The 26,444-nt window shown below is 38.5% G+C and overlaps 1 protein-coding gene across 1 annotated transcript in view; it reads right to left on the bottom strand.

The window, feature by feature from the left end:
- Positions 1–7,699: 7,699 nt before the first annotated feature.
- Positions 7,700–26,444, bottom strand: part of LOC122563138 (sortilin-like) — an 80,524-nt gene continuing 61,779 nt past the window's right edge. Inside the window, exons 15-20 of the mRNA XM_043716597.2 lie at positions 21,444–21,633; positions 20,814–20,930; positions 16,112–16,220; positions 15,391–15,503; positions 13,681–13,795; positions 7,700–11,056 (exon numbers count right to left, since the gene is read on the bottom strand). Of these exons, the coding sequence (XP_043572532.2) occupies positions 11,042–11,056; positions 13,681–13,795; positions 15,391–15,503; positions 16,112–16,220; positions 20,814–20,930; positions 21,444–21,633 (659 nt within the window). The 3' untranslated portion in view covers positions 7,700–11,041. The remainder of the gene's footprint in view (positions 11,057–13,680; positions 13,796–15,390; positions 15,504–16,111; positions 16,221–20,813; positions 20,931–21,443; positions 21,634–26,444) is intronic.

A 26,444-nucleotide genomic window follows, 5' to 3' on the forward strand; every position in this document is an offset into this window, starting at 1 on the left:
TTAAATCTTGACTATCTACCAAAATCAAATAAAGTCTCTCACTGCAAACTGGACATTTTTTTTTAGTTTTTTTTTAACACAATTATATCGACCAGAACTTCCACAGGTCTGCTTATACTAAGTTCTCAGAACTGTCTTTGTTTTCCAGTTTTGTTTTTTTCTTTTTTGTATCCCCTTTCCATCCTACAGACATCCATAATTCTATGTAGTTGGTGGGTCCCGTAATGGGAAAGGTAGCACATTGTGGTGACTGCTTCCACTACTGCAGCAGTGTGCAAGTGGTATATATAATTAATGCCTTTTGAGCTTAAAGCCAACACAGGTTGTGTGCATTATTTGGTAGCGAATGCCCACAGAGGGAAATGTGATTAGGAACAAAAGCAAGCAGAAGGAAAGAATGGCAAGGCTGATGGGTGCTCAGGAAAGAAGAGGAACATGCAATTCCAAAGCACTGCTAACATAGGAGTTTTGTTTACACAAGATCATTAAGCCAAGCCAGCCATTGTGTCCACAGACAACTAACTGGTACAGAGGAATTCAATTGGGGGTTAAAAATCACAGACATTGGAAGTTTCCAAAACAAATAGCATTTATTGTTTTGTTGGCATCTGCTAAGAGATGTGTATGTAAACCACAAATTGCAAGACATATATCCTTATGCTATTTGTTTTTAAATTCAGAAAGCTGCAACAAAAGCTTAATGTTCAAGTAAAACAAAAGATGCTAGTCGATCAAATGGAAATCAACTTGGGCTGAAGGATTACTGTCTTTCTGATTTTAAAAAGTAAAACAAATGAAGTTGAATTAAACTTTGAGCACAATTGCCATCTGTAATAATTTAGGCAAAATGAGAACATTTAAAAAGCAATTGGTTAATTGCATGGCCTGGGACTTAGATAAAAAATGCTGTTTGGAAATAAATTCCCTTGACAGCTGGTGTGGAGGTTTGTGTTCCTCCCTCTATTGTTGACTATGCTACACGCTAATCTGAATCTTTCACATATTTTATTTTCTTTATAATATATTTTATTGAGAAAAAATAGATTTTTTTTAATATTACAAGTACAAAATAATGCAATTCAATACAATACAAAAACAAACCCAAATAAAAAAAAATCAAAAACTCCCCAACGCACCCTCCTGTACAAATGTATAAACATATATAGAAAAATATAAAATTAAAAGAAAACCTCAACTAGCTATTTAACTAAATAAATAAATAACCAACAAATAAATAGTAATAACTCAGCCCAGCCAAACAAAACACTCAAATTCACAGTTCCTCCTCCTTGGATATCGGACTCGTGAAACACAATTGTTACAGCTATATCAAAGCCCTTGTTCGTGTAGCAGATAAATCTATGTCAGGGATTCCAGAAAGGGCTGCCATGTCTTGTAAAAATTCTCAGTTTTGTGGTGTACCATATTTATGAGAAAATCCAGGGGAATATGCTCCATAACAATCTTCCGCCAACCTGACAGGTTTTTTTCGGATGTCCAACCTAACAAGATATTCTTTCTTGCACAGAATGTGAGAATATTGAAAAGTTTTTATTATGTCTGCAGGAAATACAGTGGGTAGGCCCAAAAGGAGAGAGATAGGGTTCTTCAACACCCTTACACCCAAACTCTTCTCCATTGTGCCTGCCACAGCACTCCAATATGTTTGAAGCCTATCGCAAGACCAAAGACAATGGGTAAGAGTGCTGGTGCAGATCTTGCACTTCGGACATGCTGAAGATACCCCTGGTTTAAATTTCGACAAACGGTCTGGAGCCAAGTGGACCCTGTGGAGAATCTTCAACTGTAAAGCATGGGTCCTATTGCAAATTGATATCTTCCTTGCATTCTCCCAAATATCCTCCCATGCCTCTGAGGAAACTTCAGCACCCAGCTCTCTTTCCCACATCTTGCAGTCGATCAGACTCATCTGAGGTGGCACCCCCCAATTGATGATATAAAGTACTGACTAAGAGTGAACTCTTAGCCCTTAGCACCCCCCTCTCTATGTCAGATTTGCAGGGATCAGTCAAAAATGTGGTCTTTTTTGAATAAAATCCCGAACTTGAAAAAAACGAAAGAGGTCTCTATTAGATAAATCATACTTCCGTACTAACTGATTGAAGGACATCATTACGTCTCCTTCAAATAAATCGCCCATGCAAGACACACCCCTAGCTGCCCAATGTTTAAATCCTGAATCGATCATAGCCAGTTGAAAACCCAGCATATCCACTAAAGGTGTAAACAAAGATGTTTTGCCAATATTGCCTTCCCTCTGCTAAATTGCCCTCCATGCTTTAACAGTATTGATGACTATTGGGTTATGGCAATATTCCCTAACTGTCCTCAAAAAACAGCAAACTGATAAGGGTGCACCTTGCCTGGGAGGATCCCCACAAACCCAATCACTCACGTAGGACAAAAGTGAGCTTAATTGGTCATTTTTAATGTCTGGAAGGTCTACTCTCCCCCAATCTGTGAGGCAACTGCAGTTTGGCTAATTTAATGAGGGGCCGCTTACAATGCCAAATAAAGAAGCTGAACCAGCCATTCGGTCTTTTGAGTGTTTGTTTATTGAAAATTAGGGGGAGCATATGTATAGGGTATAGCAAACATGGGAGAATATCCATCATAATAAGCACTATCTGATCCAACCATGAGACTGGAAGTGCCTCCCATCTTTGAAGATCTTGTTTAATTTTTCCAAATAATTGAATAAAATTGGCTTTAAACAGCCAATCAAGAACTGGAATTGGTGAATATGCCCAAATACACAAAACCCCCCCCCGTGACCACCTAAAGAATCTATAGTCGCCCTCAAGAGCTAACTCCTTCATAAGACCACCCATAGGCATCGCCTCTGATTTAGCAAAATTAATTTTATACCCTGAAAAAGCGCCAAACGCGTGAATGCATTGCATCAGGTGAGGCACTGAAACTGCTGGATTTGTCAACAAAATTAGGATATCGTCTGCATACAGCGAGATCTTATGTAATTTTGACTCCACTTCTGGAGCTGATATATTAGATCCCCACGAATGGCCTCCTATCAGTAGTTCAATCACCAACGTAAAAAGTAATGGTGAAAGGGGACAGCCCTGCGGGCTGCCCCTAAAAATATTACAATTGCTTGATCGTACCCCATTGGTGATGATTGCCACGAGAGGTACACCATAGAGAACCTTTACCCATCTTACAGAGACTTCGCCTAAACCAAACCGCTCTAGAGCATAGAAAACGTACGGCCACTCAACCCGGTCAAATGCCTTCCCTGCATCTAAAGAAATCACCAATCCCTGTATTGACTGCTGTTGGCATGCTTGAATTACGTTAAGCAGCCTCCTAACATTATTGGAGGATCTACGACCCTTTATAAAGCCCGTCCTATCCTCTTTAGTAATAGAGGGTAACACAGTCTCCAGCCTTAACGCAAGAGCCTTAGAGAGGATTTTAAAGTCCACATTTAAGAGCAAGATGGGCCTTTATGAAGCACAGTCTTCCGTGTCCTTCCCTGTTTTTAAGGATAAATGAAATATTGGCCTCTCTCAGAGATGGTGGGAGACAATCATGACCGTATGAGTCATTAAACATATTCAGCATCGGGCCTGACAGTACACTTATAAATTTCTTACAGAATTCACTGGGAAGTCCGTCAGGACCGGGCACCTTTCCACTCTGAAACTGCCCCACCGCTTCCTGCACTTCTGGCTCTGATAAAGAGGTATTGAGAAAGGATTGTTGGTTAGGAGTCACACCCAGGAGCTTCAGATCTCTAAAAAAAGGATTCCATTTTGGCCTGCCCCTTCTCACAATCCTCAGATTGGTATAACTTAGAGTAAAATCTCTGGAAAGCCACATTAATCTTTTTAGAATCACGTTAGGTTCCCAGACCCCTCCCTAATCACCGTAATGGTTTGTGGGACACTCCAAGGTATGCTAAGTATTTGCCTGGCTTGTCACCATGCTCATATAACCTTTGCTTTGCAAAAGCCAGCTCCTTCTTTGCCATCTGCGTGAGCACGGAATTTAGTGCAGACCTCAGTGCCATAATCCTTTGTAGTTCGACCAACGAGGGTGTGTCAAAATAGGCCTTCTCAGCTGCCTTCAACCATGCTTCAAGGAGACGTTGCTGCTCACCCTTCTGCCGCTTCCTACTGATGGAATATGAAATAACTAACCCCCAGCATAGGCTTTGGCAGTTTCCCAGAGAACGGATGAGCTATCAACTGAGCCTATGCTGATGTCTAGGAACGCCCAAACTTCCCTAGAGAAATACTCCACAAACTTACTATCCATGAGGATAAAGGGATTCATTCGCCAGTACCTTGAACCCACTGTAACGTCCTTAGTCTTAACCATAAGGTAATCGTACAAGATGCCACCAAATCCAGGGTTACCACAGGGGTCAGAAAAAAAATCAATCCTCATGTGACATCTGTGCAGATTGGAGAAAAACGTGAAATCCCTACCTGTAGGGTGGATACGCCTCCAGACGTCCATCAACCGTAATTCCCCACACAAACCCACTAACTGTTTAGTTTGTACAGAGGGTATCAAGGGACCTTTGGGCAAACTGTCTACTGTGGGATCCATGAGACAGTTAAAATCTTCCCCTATAATGATATGCTGGGACTCAAGACTTATCAATTTAGAAAAAGCATCTACCAAAACTTTAAGGGAATGAGCTGGGGGACCACAAATATTTAAAACACCGTATTCTTCCCCATTTATCAAGGCTTTAAGAATTACAGACCTCCCAGATGTGTCTTTAACATATTCCAACAATTTAAATGGGAGATTTTTCCTAACCAATATGGCCACTCCCCTACTTCTTGTATTAAATGATGGAAACTAAACTCGGTCAAAGCCATTCTGCTGTAATTTCAGTTACTCCTTGTCATCCAAATGTGTCTCCTGTAACAAAGCAATATCCACCTTCTCCTTTCTAAGACTCAAGAGTACCTTCTTCCTCTTAATTGGTGAGTGACTTCCCTCGATATTCCAGGTACACCATTTAATCAAATCATTGGCCATAATTTTCTGCAATTACATTTAAATTCCAAAGAGGAGGAACCCGAACCACAAACTGCCGAGCCTTAGTGTCACATGATCCACCAAATATAAAAACTACATAAACTAAAACCATCACATTTAACAAACCTACAAAATTATTAAAAATAAAAAACAACCAAAAAACAGACCAACATATAAAGCACCAACAGCACTGAGTAGGGGAACTCACCCCCTGCCCGGAGGGGGCAACTACTTATCCCAAGCTGCCCATAAGTAGGCATCTAACTATCCCAACCACCTTCACTTCTCCCAGCTAGAGCCGCACCACAAACACAAGCTGAAAAGAATAAAAACCCCATAGAATATTGATAGGAATAAAAAAAATTATTTTATATATAAAAAAGGGGGAAATAAATACCCCACCCATCCCTTGGTATATCCTAACTTAGCAACTGAAAATGTACATCTTAATCACCGCCAGACATTGTTTAAACCAAATTATTAACAATAGAGGAAAAAAAATGGAAAATAAAGCTCCAACCGGATTTCCAACCATTTCTTTTACAAAGTGATAAACACATATCCAAACAACACTATCTACACATACTACAATTATTCAAATTAGGTTAGCTTGTCCACAAAGTTTCTTGCCTTCTCTGATGTGTCAAAGAGATGCATGGATCCATCTAAGGTGATCCGAAACACTGCCGGATATCTCAGGGAGTACTGAATCCCAAGTTCCCTCAGTCTCCGCTTGACACCGTCGTAAGATTTTCGTTTCTGGATCACCGCCACTGAAAAGTCCTGAAAAAATATGATCTTAGAGCCCTCTTAAATTAGGGCCTTCGGATCCTTCCCCTGGACTCTGGAAGCCTCCATGACTCTCTCTTTATCCTGGTAATGATGGAATCGCACCAGGAGAGGACGAGGACGTTGACCCAGACCCAGTTTCCGCTTTGCGACACGATGAGCCCTCTCTATCTTCAATCCTCTCATGCCAGCCTCCAAGACAAGGAATATTGGAAGCCAATCCTCAACAAATTCCTCAGGCCGTTCAGCTTCTTTAGCCTCAGGCAGACCGATGATCCGAACGTTTTTTCTCCTGCCCCTGTTTTTAAGATCATTTACGTGGTCACGCAAATTACAGGCCTGAGTCTTCAGGGCTTGGATCCCATCCTTGGATGAACTGGCATCAACTTCCACCACTATGACCCTGTGCTCCACCTCATCCGTCCTCTTCTCCAGGTCTCCTAGCTGCTGCTCATGCTTCTGCAGCATGAGAGAGATTGGAGCCAGCTTTTCTTCAATTTGCTTCCCCAGCATCTCACGAGTCTTCGAGAGCTGGTTCACTAGATCCTGAAGAGTAATCGGCTCCGAGGCTGCTGCAGGCTGAAGTGCAGACCCGGCCTCGGATGCTCCTTGTCCTTTTTTTGTCATCTCTGAAGGGCTGAAAATAAAAGGTAAGTTATCTTTCCGGAGTCCCAAGAATTCCCGATGACCTGGGTTGGGTGGGTTAAAGGACCATCCCTGCTCCTGCTGCAATGCGAAGCTCTGCAGTGCAATCTTCTCAGATCACCGCTATCTTAGATCCTCCTCACTTATTTTCTGATCTAGCTTTAATATCAGCATGGCAACACCCTCTCCCTAGACCCCAAATATCAGAGAAACTTCTGGAAAGCAAAAAGTTTTAATTCACTTAGGTAATCTAAGAGGGCCAGTAAACATTTTACACAAGCAATAAGATGAACTCCTGGCTCATTAATCTATACTCCATTTAACAGTAGCACCAAATACAGTATATTGTAGCTGAAAACCTAGCAGTGTAACAGAAAACAAAAAAAAATGTTACAGGAGTGACGAGAAAAAAAAGTGTTGAAGGATTCGGGGTAGCTTGCAGCATAGTAACCAAGAGGGAGAAACACTAGCTTCTGCACCAGCTGTCAAGAAAATTTGTTTTCAATCAACATTTTAAGAAGCCAGGTCATGAAATTATCCTACCACTTTTTAAACATTTCATCTTGACTGAATTATTACAGTTGACTATTGCACTCAAAATTTAAATCAACTTCATCTGTCGTACCTTTTAAAAATCAAAAAGACAGTAATAATTCTGCTGGTCTATAAATGGAAATCGCTATCATCTGTTGACTTGTTATATTAATGTATCTATTCATTAGGCTATTTTGGTGCAAATTACTGAAGTTGACAAGGCTTGGTCAACCACCACAATGCAAGAGAGAGTCGCTGCTGGAAGCAAACAAAGGGGAAGCTTAAAAACCAATTATAAATCCAAGATATGGAAACAGTTGTTCGGCATATATTCCTTTGATTTGGACTTTACATCTCAAGTTCAATTAGAACATTATCAAATATTTCAAATGCAGGGGAAAGATCAGATCAGATAAAGCTAAAACATTCCAAACGCTTGCAGCTAAATTGTTCATAAATTACTTTTGTGTGATTTTTAAAAATGTGATATATTTTCCTTCCATAACAGCAATTCTACAAATATTATTTAGACATTTGTGTTACAAAAATATTAAGATTAACATTAGGGTGCCAATTTTAAGTTTCAAAACAAAGATCTTCCAAAAGTACACAAACTTAAGTATTCATGAAAATAACAATCTTGGTCAAAGTCATTCTGAATTGATATGCAAGAAAAATGAATACTTTAAGTAGCTAAGATCCAGGTGAGTTTATTCACAAATTAGAAAACAAAATGCTTTAGCTTTAAATCACTGAAAATACACAAGCATTCATATAGTAAAGCAATAATTCAACAATGTTCTTAATATTGCTTTCTATTAGCTTTTGAAAACCTCCTAATTAGGTCTTATTAAAATTGACAAAAATCAAATCATAATACTATATTTGAAGTACAGTTCACACTGATGTATTAAAACTATATATTACAATTAATAATCAATTGTTGAAATATAATGTTGCTTTCCACAAACCTTTTCCATTAGCATTACAGAAATTTGAAATGTAATCAACAAACAACCAGTTTAATTCAAAATATGCATGGACTGATTTGAAAGGGGACAAAACAATCAATTTCGTTCAATCACATCATTTATTTTATTGACTAACATCTTTAAAAATTCAAAGGAATATGTTGGATAACTCCTGTAGGCAAGTTATTCTCAGTGTCCTGGCCAATAGCTATCACTCATGTGAACATTATAAAAACAGATTATCTGGTCTTTATCACATTGCTCCTAATGTTCTTAAGTGATGACAGAGAATGTATGTTCATCTGCGTTTTCAACACAACCAAAATAGAAAAACAGTGAAAACAGCAATGAGTTTAGCAACAAGTGCAAGACTGAAGGGTGGTATTAGCTGTATTAAGAGTAGAATGAGTGCAAGAGTGTGTTCATCTTAGCTAATGACAATCTATCACCACCTCACTTTATACTTCTAGAGATGACTGGCCACCACAGATCTTCAGAACATATGGTTCAGGTTTAAAAATTATTCCCACTCAAAAATATGCAAGATATTTCTATACTGTCACAGCTTTATAGATATATGCAATGAAAATCATAAGAAAGATAGTGGTTTCTAAAGCAGTAAAAAGTTTCCCAAATAGGAAGGAAATCAAGTATAAAGCAAGCAGCTTTACAAGTATTTATATGAAAGAATGCTACTGAGATGCAGCTTGTCATAACAAACCCACCCAGTTGTTTCACAGATCAGTATTAGATCTGTGCTATCCAAAGATTCAGCAACACAAACTTCTGTTGCATCTCCCTATTAGTGTTATGTTGTGGCTATAAATTCATTAAAATCTGAGCACTTAACAGAAAATTGGATAAATATTGAAATAAGATACAAGGCTGTGAAATATAGCAGTGGGATTCATTTTGGATACTTAACAAAAACCCATTGTAGACATGGAGTTGAATAGCCAATTTATTAGCTAAAACTTCAATTGTTTAACTTGACTATATGTGCAACTGCAAATATCAAATCAAACTCATCATACAGATTGTAGAATGCAGCTTGATCAAGATTTCTTGAAATATAAAGTATAATCATTTATTTCTGGTTTATGGTGGTTACTCAGATTGATTAGAAAACAATTTGAAAATGTGTATGTTTTATCATATTGGAAATTCTTCAAACACAGCTAATCATAGAATTAGCCATTTTAGGCTTTTCAGAACCATAAACAAGATGAAATAAAAATCAAAATTATTTAAGTAAACCACAACAGATCAAGTGGAAATTTAAATATCTTACCAAAATATATGTAAAGATATCAAGTTTATACAACCCTCAATGTGTGCATACCCACTTGAATATTGAACTGTAATGAACTAATTGTGAACTCCACAGTATTTTTAAGAATCATGATCTGAGAACATACAATGCTTCTAAAAAGTGCTAAGTCTTATGAATGGAATATCTCACTGAATCCTTTAAGTCACATATAGACAGATGATGATATAATTTGGAACATGTGCTGACAGGTAAGTCAACAATTTCTGAAACCACAGAAACCAATTTCTGAAACTACAAAAAGTCCAAAGTCCTACATCACATCACTTTTCTCAACTAAGATAGAAAGGAGTAGCACAACGCACTTTTATGCAAAGAAAATATATTGCATATAAACATGTTATAATGCTTTCCAATTCTAAAGACTAAATATAAAATGAACAAAGAATTCAAAGCAAATAAATTAACAACCTACTCATAACAGTGAAATAGGTATTCACCACCTGAATTCAGTTTATACGACAGTAAACTTGCTATTTCTGAAAGCAGATAACTTTTCTATTAAAAAAATACTTTAGAAGTACATGATGCGATGGTTTCAAATTATTTCCCAGATTACCATATAGAAGAAAGGTAGAATATTAGATGGAACAAATTACGCATTAAACATATCTGGGTACATACCTGTTGTAATTTTAAGTTACTTCTATAATCCATGCATTGTATTTAGTTTATACACCTACTGTTCTTTCACACCAGCAATGAAAGCAGAAGTGCAACAAGTCAGTGCACAAGCATTAATTTTTAATTTAATAAAATTAAATTACTTGATAATCAATCAAGATACTGATATTCTAAATGTGAAAAACCCTCATTTATACTTGCGGTGAGGCATAAAACTTTCAATCATTAAATTAACTTCTAAGAAACAGTAAATCTCTTATTTAATAAAATACTGGAGGGTTTCATCAGTGTATCTCTAATAGCTTTCATATATATCAAGTACATAGAGATGTATAAATGAGAGTTCTTGGTAGGACAACACTGAAAAGACTTAACTTTCCTAATTCAGGAGTCTGATACTAAAATTGTTACACAAGGGAAATTATTCTGGAAGCCATTAAAGAAGTCACATAATATGAAAGACCTTTTGGAAAAAGCGTTACAATAAATGTCAGCTTCTATAAATTGACAACCAGATTTTATTGACGCACATTATCAGGGATTTTGTTTTTAGTGGCTTTTTTTTAAAAAATATGCAATATTTGCATGACTTTAAGAATTTACTGCTTACATTTAAGTTTGACACAAGTCAGTCTTGGTGAGAAATAAAAGAGATGCTAGGTAATACAGAAAGTTGAAGAATGTAAAATCGTACAAAAAAATCCATGAAAGCTTGGAGTGATGCGTCCAGGAGCAGATTTTAAAAATGTAGTTCTGCAAATTAGGTTAGTCCTCCTCCAAAACCACTATTTTCCCAATTTTAAACACACATCTGATTGTTAACAATTCATTGTCCTCTAGTTTACCCCTCCTCCATATATCAAGTCTTCGAAAACAATTCCAATATGCGAGGAGCAGTCTCACTTGTGAGAAAGTTGTGATTGTAGCTCTAGATGTATCATATTTGTAAAAATGTCATAATGCCTTTGCATGATGCTGTAAAATCAGAGTGCAGGTACTTGACAGCAAATCAGATGGAGGCAACAGCATCTCGAAATACTATAGTGCTGTTTATTTGGCAAGAACAGCATCTTGTATCTCCAAAATATTCTTCAAAAATAACAAACAACGTCTATTCCAGAAGATCCTGAGACAAAAAGAAAATTTGGGTTTCAATGCAAAATATTGATTCTGGGAAGTTGAATTTTACATATCATTTCCATACAATAGGGGAAGGGCACATATGAACAATTTCAAATCACTAAATCTAATTAACTTTGATTTCAGGAAGCAACACTGAAAAAGAGTGCATTCTGATTTCAGGTGTATAAGATATCACCTTCACAAAAATTAATATAACTAATATTTCATATGTATTCTACAGAACCTTACATCAACAAATAAACTTCATCCTTACTCATGAAGGAAATGTCCAAAATGTGAAGTAATTATTTCATAATCAGATGACAACCATTAATAGATTGCATTCTGCTACAGACGCACTAGTAATTTCATACTATGAAATGTTGAAACCCATTCAAAATTCTCGACCACAAACCATATATAGTTACATACAGAAACAAAGCTCACTTTATGTAAACATTTGTAAGTTTATTACTCCACTCCTAACTTTGGACTTAATAGACAAAATAGGTTACATTTCTGGACCCCGATTATAAATTTGATTCCTCAACAGAAACCAAAAAGTTAGAACAGAATGCACCCTCCTGCAGCTTGCATTTTATTGTCCATTTACAAAATTCCATCCAAATTTCATTTTGGGACACTATAAATTCATTCAAAAAATTATAGTAAATAAATTATATCAGAGAAAAATAGGTTAATAAAGCTTTAATTAGAACTATTCTGACAGGAATAGAATATACTGGGTTAAAAAGTGGTGACTGATGACAAATCTTTATATGCTACAATTTGTAGCCCTATGCAAAAATGCTAACTGTTTTGTTACAACTGAAGCTAGAGTGCAATGTCACTCTCGTCCCACCACTCCGCTGGTTACAAATTTAAAATGCATGACCCAGTTAACAATACAGCCAATAATATATTTTACATATGTCAAATGTTCAAGATAGGTTTCAACTGATGATCTATCACAGACAAGTGTCACTGAATACAGGTAGTTGTCACTGGAACACCTGCAGATGCAGTTCCTTCAGGAAGTGACAAAAACTCAGTTCTCACAACAAACTCTCCAAAATGGTTTTCACAGAAAAGCTACCGTCTGGCTGGCTTCTCCGCCTCAGGGGGCAGTAGCCCAACTGAACTTTATGGAATATCAAAACAAAACTCCTGACAGCCATAAACCTAGGCAAGTGATTTCCAGTAAACAAGCCCAAGCATCAGCTTAAAGCCACGGGAGTCCAACAAACGTCTTTCAAAAATAAAGATCTTTTATTGAACTAGCTCTTTTCTTAAAACTGAGAGAGCTGGGTCAATAAAAATAGTTTATTTGAACAGTTAGAAGAGACACCACTCCTCTTTTTTAAATTTAACAAAAATGGAATCACTGCTGATTGTTCAAATAAAATACTGTCCACTATGCTTCAGGTATGGTTCCTCAAACAAAAAGCATTTTCATAACACACTACCTGAAGTGAGATGTCAATTATAAAAATCAATAATTATTGGATGTTTCAGTGTATGGAACAGGTTGTTAGTTCTCAGTAGCACATTTGACTCATTTTGTCAATTTAGCATCAAAATGCAGAAATATTGTGAAACATATTTCTGAAAATTAAATTAAATCAAATCAAAAATTGTACAGTCAAAAAGAAACAATTCATATTTCGGCCCGGCATGATGGTCTCATCCCAGTATTGAGGTCTTGTCCTGTGTGGAAATCTCCTTAGTCTTAGTCTCCCAGGTATTCCAGCTGACCCATAGGTGGTCTTGGGCCAGCATGGCTGTCTTCTTCAGCACAGGCTTCTGGTCCAGTATTCCAGCAGCCCAGTGTGGTGTTCTTGTCCCATCTACATCTTCAGGATTTTCTATTATTCCCTTCCCATTATCTGAACTGTGATGAACCTGGTCTTAATTTAACTCTTAAAAATCATCTTTGATTACTATAGGTGCCATACTAGGCCAAACTATAAAACTTTTTACTGTATTTTTAAAGTAAGAGTATACTTGAAATTAAATTTCAATTCTAATCTATTGTTTCAGACCAGCAAGTAACCAGATCATGGGATATAATAGTATGGACAAAAGAATTTATAATAGACACACATCATCAGAAAAACAAATACACAAAACTGGTAAAAGGATTCAAGGTTTTGCAGACATTAAGTGCACGTAGATCTTTTTTCTTTTAAGTAGGTGCGACAGATTATTTCTATATAATAGATTGGATTTTCTAAAACTCTTCTGAGGGCCTTAGGATGCCCAATAGCACTTTACAAATGAATTTCTCTTACAGTCAGCCTTTTGCAGGCAAACAGAAGGCAACTTGAATACATTGCTGCCATTTAAAAATTGGCGCAAACTTTGATACAGTGCCCTGCTTTCCAAATAGTTCCTTAAGCTGTCTAAACATCCACTTGAACAGCTTAGGTATAGCCCTCGTTCAACAGACACCCGACAAAGCTACAATGAAGTACCAGTATAGTTCAGATACTCAAATTCTTAAGGGGTTTATCCAGTCATGACCTTTAACTCAGAAACAAGAGTGCTATCAATTGAACCAAGTGCATGCAAAGACAAATTATTAACTTTTCTACGGTATTTAGAAGGAAAAGAGTGTACAACATATACCTCATCAGAGTCATCATGGTATTCTGGTTTATTAGTGACTGCAGCAGTGTCCAGTTCATCTGCTGTAGTACATTCTGCATGCTGTTGTAGCACTGAGTACCGATGTACCAAGAATCTAAAAGGATTGTTTAAAAACAATTTTAAGAGATTACAGCTGGCAGGTTTAACAAACACACGCTCTTTTTATGCAAGGTTTGACAGTTTCACATAAACCTGCTCCAGCCTAAATAAATCATTTTACATTGAGAATGGTAAAAATGAAAAAATTCTGAATTACATGTTTTAGCAGCATTTGGGTAAGAGCGAAACAATGTACAGACCCCCCTGCTCATTTGCTCTTTCAATCTGCATGTTCAGATTGTATGTCCTTAATTCAAAATACAGTATTTGTGCTGATATTCTTTATAACACGTGGGAAATTAGTCAAGACAAGGCTGAGCAGAGCCCACCTCGTGTGCGCTTCTAACTCTCACCTACTGCAGATTTAGTTTAATATTTACTAAACTACCAAACTCAAAGCGTGTACAGAAAGATGTCAATAATTTCAGTCCAGTAAATAGAAAGGCTACATTAGTTATTTAATGATTTGCCAGTCAATTTAAGTAAGTTCCATGAAATCAGCCCTATATAATCTCAAGATGACTACAGAGATCAAGCTGGAGTTGTAGCTCAATTGATTTGCATTTATATTTATTTCCCCTCAGTCCTGAATTTGAATACCCCCACTACTTTCATGTTGTAACCTTACTGTTCTAACTGAACACTTATCGGCCACTTAAATGTGCCAGCATTTGTAGCTTGAGAGATATGCAAATAAACAGCAGCTGTTGCATTTTAAGAATCTTGTAAGGTCCCATGGCTAGGTTATCTGGAATATGTTGTTAGCATTAGTACTTGAGGACATTTTTTTCAAGCTTTGTATAAGTGCTCCATTTAAATGTTTGTATTACAAGAAATGTAAATGACATTGCCACTTTGAAACTAAAATGGTCTCTTCCCTTCAATTTCTCAGGCAAGAGGAAGAAACAACCATGCTGGTCCCAAGACACTGAATTGTTCTAGGTAATTTGCACATCAGTTTCCTTGGAGACTGCCACTAATGATGCTTAGTACCAATCAAATAAAATCACATTGCAATATCAAATACGAAAACTCAAAACACCACTAACCATTGTGTTGGTAGTTATTGCAATATGTACACCAATAGAAAGTCCTTCAGAGTTTGGGATAACTTGCCATAAATACATATAAGGTAATTTTCTAACTTTGCAGACACGGTCATATGCATTACATTCTGAATTTCTTGTGCATGTTCAGCAGGTGTGGCTTGTGCCAGTAGCATAAAGTGAGGATATTTCCTAATCATCCTGTTCAGAGGTGTTATTACTCACCACTTGAGCAGGTGGGACTTGAACCTGGGTCTCCTGACTCACAGGTAGGGACATGGCTACTGCACAAGGGCCATATAGAGTGGGGAAACTGCACATCAAAACTAAATTACACCTGTTGTGTCAGTATTTTTAATTAAAAATACATTCTCTATGTAAAAATTGGCTATCAACTGGACTAGAGCCATCTGACAAAGGGTCACTGGACTTGAAATGTTAACAGCTTTCTCTCTGCAAACACTGCCAGACATGCTGAGTTTCGCCAGTATTTGTAGTTTTGTTTGCTCGTAATATCTACATTCCTCAAGACTAAATCACTTACCTTCCACCACACACATATTTCTTGATGAAGATCACTCCAAGGATTAACAGCATCAGTAATAATACTATGACAGTGGCAATAATTGGCACAGAGCTGGTTCTGCGGGAATCAGACTGAAACAAATGAAGCATTTTAAATTCTAAATACAATCTGAACTTAAAAATTTTGAGAAAAGTACAATAAGTGACAAAGCAAGGACTTGAAAACAGTCTCATGAGATAAGCAATGTTAACAGAGAAATATTATCATTGCACAACATAGTATTTCAGGACAAATTTCAATGTGCAGTCATCTCATTTGGGCTTTGAACTTTCTCATTCCATTAAATCTCACCTTTAATTAACCCAACACTCTCCCAGACAAATTTTAAGCTGTAACTGTGCACATGCTGACTGGCTTAGTTTCTCATCGCCAGATTTTGCTTGACTATTTTAAGCTGTCCCTCTTATTGTCATATCTTATACTGCAGTACCATCCTGGAAAGCAGCCAACCAATGGACATTAAAATGATAGTCTTACCAGTAATGTCTGCATCCCATGAACTAAAAAAAACCTGCAGTTTCCTAATTAATGTAATTTCACATTGACAAGATCAGACCTGCAGTTTTGCATATACTTTTGGTGATGTTTGTACAAAATAAACCAATTGTTCTTATGCACACTTTGACCAAGAATTCACACTATAGTTGTTTCATAGCTTAACAGCTATTCAGAAACGTACCAGTTCTGCAGGTGCCAGCAAGTTACTGACACATTTTTTACTCATGTCTTTCACCAAACGATTTACTTGCACCCCTCCATAACACTTATCTCCCGGAATTTTTCGGTATCTAAGAAATGACGAGTTGGTTACAAATCTGATAATATATCAATTGTAAAAAAAACTAGCATTTTAAAAATTTAAATAGCATGCATATAGAACACCAAGGGGAAAAGATAATCTTCAATCCACTCAAATATCAAAGGACAGAATAGCACATTTTCCTGTAAAACTGGAAGTAAATGCCATTTTGAAAATAAAAATACACAAGTTTCGGTCCCTAGTCAATCTGCCTAAAAGAAGAGATTGCATGTTTTCTAGGAACTTAGAAGTTAAATTACTCATGATTGGATGTGAAGCTCTCAAAATATAATGGATGACCTTACATGGAACAGGGAAAAGTTAGAAATGTAAACAATGTAAGTGTGAAAAAGAACAAATACAGTCATTTAATCTCTCACATTTAGAATGCAATTTCACTGTGGTTCATTTTCTCACCACTTCACTTTTCCTTGCTCAAAACTATTTTCCACCTTTGAGTGCTGATGAAAAAGGTAACCGAGCCAAAATGTTAACTGTTTTCTGTCCCCACAGGTGCTGTCAGATTGCTGAGTTATTTTGCATTTTATGTATTTATTTCTAATTTCCAATTTCTATAGTATTTTACATGTTGGAAGTACTTTGGTTTTTTTCAAATTTCTATTTGAATAAATGCAACCGCTACTGTAAAATGCTTCCAAATTACTTGCATTTGCTATATACATATTCATATTAAATTGCTATTAACTACCATTCCCAAATCAGAGATTAATTAAAGTCATTGCTGCACAATCAAGGAAAAATTAAGAACCAAACTCTTTAGGGTGGGACCTTTTCACAGCTCCTGTTACAAGTGGTTGTCTAAAAAACACTTCTACAGCAAGGCTGAGTTCTACAGCGAGTACTTAATTTGTCGTTAAGCGTACTGATCGTAAGTTAGAAAACTGAGGTCTGTCTGCAACCTGGTGGATGCCATGATGTGGAGCAGCAGGTGTTGGACTGGGGGTGGACAAAGTTAAAAATCACACACACCAGGTTATAGTCCAACAGGTTTATTTGGAAGCATTAACTTTGAGAGCATTGCTCCGTCAACAGATGGTTGTGAAGTATACGATCATAAGACACAGAATTTATAGCAAAAGATTAGTGTCATACAGTGATATATTGAACAAACCTAGATTGCTGTTAAGTCTTCCATCTTTTAGAATGGGTTGCAGGTTTCACTTCATTAATATGTAAATCCCAGAACTACTTTTAAGTCACCTTCGAGGTAACTTGTTCGCTGTTGCTATCCCAACAGTCACTGCATCAGAGGTCAGATCAGTTTTCCTTCGTGTGAATCCAAGGAAAGCAATGGACCGGACAGAGTACCAGGCCATGCACTCGAGCATGCACAGATAAACTTGTAGAGGCCATCTCGGACATCTTCAACTTCTCCCTGCAGCAGGCCACTGTCTCTGTCTGTTTCAAGAGGACCAACATCATCCTTGTGCCTAAGGAGGCTCATGCAGCATGTCGCAATGACTACCACCCAGTGCCCCTAACTTCGGTGGTCATGAAGTGCTTTGAAAGGCTGGTCATGGCATTAATCAACTCCAGCCTCCCACTACTCTTGACCCACTCCAATTTGCCTATCGGACCAACAGATCCACGTCAAATGCCATATCACTTGCCCTTCACTCCTCCCTAGAACATCTTGACACCAAGAACACCTACCTAAGAATCCTACTCATTGACTACAGTTTAGCCTTCAATACTATTATCCCTTCGAGATTGATTACTAAATTTAGTGATCTCAGACTAAGCCCCACTCTCTGCAACAGCATCCTCAGTTTCCTGACCGACCAGCCACAATCAGTGAAGATTGGGACAATATTTCATCCTCACTAACACTCAACACTGGAGCCCCCCAGGGGTGCGTACTCAGCTCCCAACTGTACTCATTGTATACCCACGACTGCGACACCAAATACCAGACTATGCCATTTACAAGTTCACTGATGATACCACCATAGTCGGTCAAATCTCAGATGGCGACGAAACAGACTACAAATGGGAGGTGGAAGACCTGGAAAAATGGTGCTCTGAAAACAACCTAGCTCTCAATGCCAGCAAAACCAAGGAAATCATTATTGACTTTCATGTTACTCATGCTCCCCTACAACAGCACAGAGGTGGAACGAGTGGAGAGTGTCAAGCTCCTGGGAGTGGTCATCAACAATAAGCTTTCATGTGGACACACTAAGTACAAAAGGCCCAACAACATCTTTTCTTCCTCAGGCAGCTGAGAAAACTTGGCATGACAGCAAATACCTTTGTCAACTTCTATAGGTGCATCATCGAGAGCATTCTGTCTGGATGTATCACTACCAGGTATGGCAACTGTACCATTCAAGATCGGAGACAGTTACACAGTGGTGAACTCGGCCCGGACAATCACAAAGGCCAACCTCCCATCCAAAGAATCCATCTACCAGGCCCGCTGTCAAGGAAAGGCCGCCAGCATTCTCAAAGACCCATCCCACCCCAGCAATGCTTTTCTACAACCTCTACCATCGGGGAGAAGGTACAGAAGCCTGAACACGCACCAGCCAGTTCGAAACAGTTTCTACCCTACTGTTTTTAGAGTACTGAATGGACTCAAACTCTTAGCATTCACCTGTACCAGTGTTTTGGTTTTTGTCATATTGCTCGCATGACGAAGCTTTTCACTGTGCCTCGGTACATGTGATAATAAATTCAATTCAATACAACTTAAGGTTTTATTAGAAAAGATGACATCTCAGCTCAGACAATGCATTAAAAGGTGTAAGGTCAGTGTCTGTCTGTATCCAAATCTTGAGTCAGACTGGTTTTATTTCCAAAGTTGAATTTACAAAATATTAGATACATTGACTGCCTGCAGATGACCCATTTTTGAGCAAATTAGAACGTATCTGCAATTATAATTCTGTAAATACAAATTCACCGCATAGACGCATTTGTGTGCGCATGAGAAAGAGTCTGAGAGTGAGTGTATGCGTGAGTGCGTGTGCACATGAGAGAGTGTGTTTGTGGGTGTGAAAGCTGGGTAAAGTGTGTGTGGGTGTGATGGAGTATAAGCCTGTGAGAGGGTATGTGCATGGGTATGAATGTGTGTGTGAGAGAGGGTCTGCATGAATATGTAAGAGTATGTGCGCATGAGAGACAGTGCATAGTGTAGTGGGGTTGCCTGTAGTGTGACATGAACCCAAGATTCCAGCTAAAGCCATCCTCATGGCACAACAATCACCAGACAGGATGCGCCCTCCCAGTCAGGGAATACTTCAGTGGTCAGGGACATCAGACCTCGGATCTTCGGGTCACCATCCTCCAAGGCAGACTTCAGGATATGCAACAACGCAGAGTGGCTGAGCAGAGGCTGATAGCCAAGCTCGGAACCCATGAAGATGGCCACAACTGGGACCTTGGGTTCATGTCACACTACAGGTGACCCCACTACACCCACACACTCTTACATACTCTCACACTCATGTAGACCCTTCGTCAAACACACACATACATCCCCCACACTCTCACAGGCTTATACTCCATCATGCACACACACACTTTATCAATCATGCACACATGCAAACACATTCTCATGTGCACACACAAGTCTATGAGATGAATTTGTATTTGCAGAATTATATTTGAACATACATAATATTTGGTCAAAAAGTGCACAATTTGCAGGCAGTCAAAGCATGTAACATTTTATAAATTCCTATTTTGGAAATAGCACCAGTCTGACTCAAGACTGGGTACAGACAATCTCTAACCACATACCTTTATGCATTGTCTGACCGAGATGTCACTTTTTAAAAAATAAAACCTTAAGTTATCTCGATGAGACGTAAAAGTAGTTCTAGGATTTACATATTAATGAACCGAAACCTGCAATCCACTCTAAAAGACAGACTGACTTAACAGCAATCTAGATTTGTTCAGTACATTGTTTCAGTTGTGTGACACCGTAATCTTTTGCTTTCAATTCTGTGTCTTATGATCCTGCTCCACAGTTACCTGATGAAGGAGCAGCCCCCGAAAGCTAGTACTTCCAAATAAACCTGTTGGACTATAACCTAGTGTTATATGATTTTTTAAACTGGTGGATGGAATAAGTTCATCCCTACAATGAAAGCTGGTAACAATAGTAATTTGTTCCCCTACTTCCTCTATTTATTTTAGATGCTTTCAGTTAGGGACACAGTCCACAAATGTCAAGTGTGTTCAATAAGCACAGTCAGGTTCTATTAAAAGACACTATGCCACATACAAAAACCACCAGGGATATCTGACAAAAGCCCTTAAAAATAATACTGCAGCAACAAATGACACAGCACAGAAAGTTGATGGAAAAGAAATCTTGCTCAATATCATGTATGATGGTCATCTCTCCTTACAAATCTAAATCCAGTTGTAAAAGTTCTGATTAGCATGAGAATGCATGTGATTGCAACTCACATGAAAATAGAGGTTGATTTGTATTTACTGTTGAATATGAATTTTTAAATGCCACAGTTTGAAGTGAGAGTCAGTTATATCATGCTAACAGACTTAGAGTCAAAACTTCTCTTCAATTTTAAATGTAACAATTCATTACCCATTCGTCTGCAAAATTTCTTTCCTTCCTTGTAAGCAAAACTCCAGATCATGGCCTTGCAGATCTGCCTGCTCCACACATTCCGAGCTGTTTTCTTCTCGATAGTATCCAAAATCACTGACGGGGAGAGATTGTATATTTAAAGCCATCGCCAGCCAATTTCATAAATTGATGTTGTTCTCACAATATAGCCTGGAAATCAGTTCTCACTTCAAAAAGTAATTATCCTTCCTTTCTTCTCTACCGCTTGAAACCAACACAACAATTAACAATCAATCAAACAATTCAGTCAGGCATGTTATTTTAATTACCAAAATTAAGCCCTAAGTAGACACAATGAAACTTTCAATTAGAAACAGCACATGATTACAACATCCATTCTTTATGACCATCACATTAATTGAATTAAGTTAGATTTTGAAAACAATTACAAGTTACGAATCAATATTCAGAGGATCTACAGAAAGTTCATCACCAAGCAAAGCAAACTATGATCTAGGATCTGCCTGATGCACTCTTCCTGTTCTGTATTTCCTTAATCTGACAAAGCCTACATGTTTCAAAGCAAGGTAACCAAACTGGATTAACAGATGTTCATCACAAATCATTGGGTAAATAGAAATTACATACCACAAATAATCATCCAGAGTACACTGACAGACATTGGGCTGTTTATTCACAATATAGTCATGTCCATTTCGACAGACGGAAGATTTTCTTAAACGCCGAAACTTCTCCTTGTAACCCAACATACAGCCATCATTAGGATCATTAACATTACTTGAATGGGCAAGCCACTGGATATAATCGTCATCAGAACCTGAGGAAAACAGGATTTTTAAAAATTACATATTTCTCTTCTTAAAGAGTTTTTTTAATAAGAAAAACAAAAGCATTTGCTTGCTCCCCTTTATTACAGAATGGAAGGTTGAGCAATTGTCAGTACAAATCCCATTATAGAACTGAAGCATGATTTAGACTAACACTTCAGTGCTTAATTGCCTACAGTGCTATTTCTCAATGCCTCATCTCACTGTTCAGAGGACATTAAAAAAAATTACATGACACTATGGAAGAACAAGTGAGGCCTCCCAAACCCCTGGAAAGGATTTAGCCCTCACATTAGCATTGCATAGTGGTTAGCACTGCTGCTTCAGCGCTAGTGACCTTGCTTCAATTCCAACTTTGGATGACAGTCCATGTGGAGATTGCACATACTCCCGGTGTCCGCGTGGGCTTCCTTTGGGTGCTCCAGTATTCCCCCACAGTCAAAAGATGTGCATGTTGGCGGATTGGCTATACTAAAAATATTGCCCTATATTGTCTAGGGATGTGCAGTTTATATGGGTTAGCTGTGGCGAAGAAAAAATCCCATGCAAGGTTATGGGGCTCGGGTGGGTCTGAGTGATGTGCTTTTTGGAGGGTCAATGCAGTCTCAACAGGCTGAATGGCCTTTTTCTGCACATAAGAATTTTAGAAACAATCAAGCATCAAACCCTCAATCATTCCCCAACCGAAGACAAATTAACTAATCTGTTACTTTATTGTAAGGGCTTTTGTCCACGGTATTTGCTTCCAAAACACAATCCACTGGCTCAAAGCATTCTCGGCAAGTCATGACATTGTGCCAATTAATGCAAATTTGTTTTTTCAAATGAAAATCAACGTTATTGAGCTCCACGCTACCATGTGAGATAGTGATAGATTTCTCCAAACTGAATTAGTTTCATTTAGTTGCATAAAAATAATTTTTAAAAATTAAAATTGAAAACTGAAGTTTGTTTTTAAAAGTGTAAGCGTACACACAGATAGAAAATACATCCATTCCAACTTCTAATCTCTTCATTGCAACAACATACACTATGTTGATTTCGAACATCACTGGACAATTCACAAACACAAGAGGAATCCGGGTTTGAGAATTTTTAAATAAATGGCAAGGAAGACAAATGATTTGGGTTCAACATGCACTTTGGGTTCAGAAAAGCAAAGAAGAAAACTGTACAATATGGCACAGCTAGCATTAGCAATTGATAACTAGTCCAGTATCATATCAGAAGATTGTAAATTCGCTGGATGTAGGTTTGCTCGCTGAGCTGGAAGGTTCATTTTCAGTTGTTTCGTCACCATACTAGGTAACATCTTCAGTGAGTCTCCGGATAAAGTACTGGTGATACAGCCTGCCTTCGATTTAGGTGTTTGGGTTTCCTTGGGTTGGTGGTGTCATTTCCAGTGGTGATGTCATTTTCTGTTCTTTTTCTCAGGGGATGGTAAATGGGATCCAAGTCAATGTGTTTGTCAATAGAGTTCTGGTTGGAATGCCATGCTTCTAGGAATTCTCATGTGTGTCTCTGTTTGGCTTGGCCAAGGGTGGATGTGTTGTCCCAGTTGAAGTGGTGTCCTTCCCCATTCGTATCTAAGGATACTAGAGAGAGTGGGTCATGTCTTTTTATGGCTAGTTGATGTTCATGTATCCTGGTGGCTAGTATTCTGCCCGTTTGTCCAATATAATGATTGTTTCAGTTCTTGCAAGGTATTTTGTAAAAGACATTAGTTTTGCTTTTTGTTTGTATGGGGTCTTTCAAGTTCATTAGCTGCTGTGTTAGTGGGTTTGTGGGCTACCATGATGCCAAGAGGTCTGAGTAGTCTGGCAGTCATTTCAGAGATGTCTTTGATGTAGAGGAGTGTGGTTAGAGTTTCTGGACATCCACTCTCCCCTACGTGAAAAATAACTCAGAAATAACTGCCAGACTACTCAGACCTGAGTAGTCTGGCAGTTATTTCTGAGCCCACAAACCCACCAACACATCAAAACAGCAGCTAACGAACTTGAAAGATCCTATACAGTCAACAAGCAAAACTAATGTCATTTACAAAATACCGTGCAAGAACTGTAACAAACACTACATTGGACAAACAGGCAGAGAACTAGCCTGTTTATCTTAGCCTGTTGGACACACTTTCCTCACCCCCAAGTCCCTCCTCCCTACCTTTTATCTTAGCCTGCTGGACACACTTTCCTCACCCCCAAGTCCCTCCTCCCTACCTTTTATCTTAGCCTGCTGAACACACTTTCCTCACTTCCTCCACCAGAGAACTAGCCACCAGGATACATGAACATCAACTAGCCACAAAATGACACAACCCACTCTCACTCGTATCCTTAGATACGAATGAGGAAGGACACCACTTCGACTGGGACAACACATCCATCCTAGGACAAGACAAACAGAGAGACACATGAGAATTCCTAGAAGCATTGCATTCCAACCAGAACTCTATCCACAAACACATTGACCGAGATCCCATTTATCACCCCCCTGAGAAAAAGAACAGGAAATGATACCACCACTGGAAATGACATCACCAACCCAAGAAAACTCAAACACCTAAATAGAAGGTGGGCTATACAACCAGTGCTTCATCCAGAAGGTCACTGAAGATGTTACCTAGTATGGTGACAAAACATCTGAAAATGAACCTTTCAGCTCAGCGAGCAAACCTACATCCAGAACCTCAACCTGAGCTACAAATCTTCAAGACTCGCTAACTGTAAATTCTAATTTGGACATAAGCGATGGAGTGTGTGTCAGAAGGTGACATTAATGTGAGGCAGTGACAGATTTGCAAAGGGAACAAAGTCAAGGAAATAGTTTAAGTGACCAAAGATAAATAACCAAAAGAGAATCAAGTGTTGAAGAGTGAACTCATGCACATACAAGGTAAAAACCTTGTGGTGGAGGGCACATGAAGTAAAGGAGAGTTAGGGAATGTAAATTAGTTAAGGGATTGTAGATGTAAGAGGTTTAAGAAGCTGCAGGTTTATTGGTTTAAACAGGGTCCAAGAAACAATCAATCAATTTGAAGGGGGTCCAAGGACATGGTGTAGTGCTGAGGATAATGATTAAAAGGTACAATTCAACCAATAGGAATTCTGTAATATCAACATATTAAGAGCTGAATGAGTTGAAGAAGGGTGTATGGCTGGGTAAAGGACTGGTTGCTGACATTCCATGGCTATACAAGTTATTCTACAAGTTATATTTCAAGTTCCAAGACCCCTTGCTGAGATATTTGTAACATCAATAGTCACAGGTGAAGTGCCAGAAGACTGGAGGTTGGCTAACGTGGTGCCACTATTTAATTAAGGTGGTAAGGAAAAGCTAGGGAACTATAGATCATTGAGCCTGACATCAGATGTGGGCAAGTTGTTTGAGGAAATCCTGAGGGACAGGATGTACATGTCTTTGGAAAGGCAAGGACTGATTAGGGACAATCAACATGGCTTTGTGCATGGCAAATCATGTCTCACAAACTTTATTAAGTTTTTGAAGAAGTAACAAAGAGGACTGATGAGGGCAGAGCAGTAGACGTGATCTATATGGACTTCAGTAAGGAATTCGACAAGGTTCCTCACGGGAGACTGGTTAGTAAGGTTAAATCTCACGGGATACAGGCTCAAAGATAGAAGACAGAGGGTGGTGGTGGAGGGTTGCTTTTCAAAATGGAGGCCTGTGACAAGTGGAATGCCACAAAGATCGGTGCGGAGTTCACTACTTTTCATCATTAATATAAATGATTTAGATGTGAACTTAGGAGGTACAGTTAGTAAGTTTGCAGACGACACCAAAATTAGAGGTGTGTTGGACAGTGAAGGAGGTTACCTCAGAGTACAATGGGATCTTATCAAGTGGGCCAATGGACTGAGAAGAAGTTAATTTAGATAAATGTGAGGTGTTGAGCAGGACTTGTGCACTTAATGGTAAGGTCCTAGGGAGTGTTGCTGAGCAAAGAGACCTTGGAGTGCAGGTTCATAGCTCCTTGAAAGTGGAGCCACAGATAAATAGGATAGTGACAAAGGCGTTTGGTGTGCTTTCCTTTATTGGTCAGAGCACTGAGTGTAGGAGTTGGAATGTATAGGAGTTCATGTTGCAGCTGTACAGGACATTGGTTAAGCCACTTTTGGAATATTGTGTGCAGTTGTGGTCTCCCTTCTATCAGAAGAATGTTGTGAAACCTGAAAGGGTTCAGAAAAGATTTACAAAAGGACGTTGTTAGGGTTGGAGGATTTGAGCTATTGGGAGAGACTGAATAGGCTGGGGCTGTTTTCCCTGGAGCGTCGGAGGCTGAGGGGTGACCTTATAGAGGTTTATAAAATCATGAGGGACATGGATCGGATAAATAGACAAATTCCTTGGGTTGGGGGAGTCCAGAACTAGAGGGCAGAGGTCCTTTTTATATCTTTCCCCTCTCACCCTAAACCTAAGGGGCAACTCTTTCACACGGAGGGTGATGCGTATATACAATGAGCTGCCAGAGGAAGTGGTGGAGGCTGGTACAATTACAGCATTTAAGAGGCATTTGGATGGGTATATGAATAGGAAGGGTTTGGACGGATATGGGCTAAGTGCTGGCAAATGGGACTAGATTAGGTTAGGATATCTGTCGGCATGGACAAGTTGGACCGAAGGGTCTATTTCCGTGCTCTACTTTTCTATGACTCTATTTTCTTAACAGTAAAATTGCAAGGCTCACAGGAACACTATCAACCTGTATCAGTAGTTCAAGTTACTTTTCTCCAGTGAAATCCATTCATCACTAGATCGTTGTACCAAACACCGTCAGAAATCT

Source organism: Chiloscyllium plagiosum, unplaced genomic scaffold, assembly GCF_037043375.1.
Source record: "Chiloscyllium plagiosum isolate Xiang-an unplaced genomic scaffold, Cpla_swu_hap1 HiC_scaffold_26, whole genome shotgun sequence".
In the NCBI taxonomy this organism is placed as follows: Eukaryota; Metazoa; Chordata; class Chondrichthyes; order Orectolobiformes; family Hemiscylliidae; genus Chiloscyllium; species Chiloscyllium plagiosum.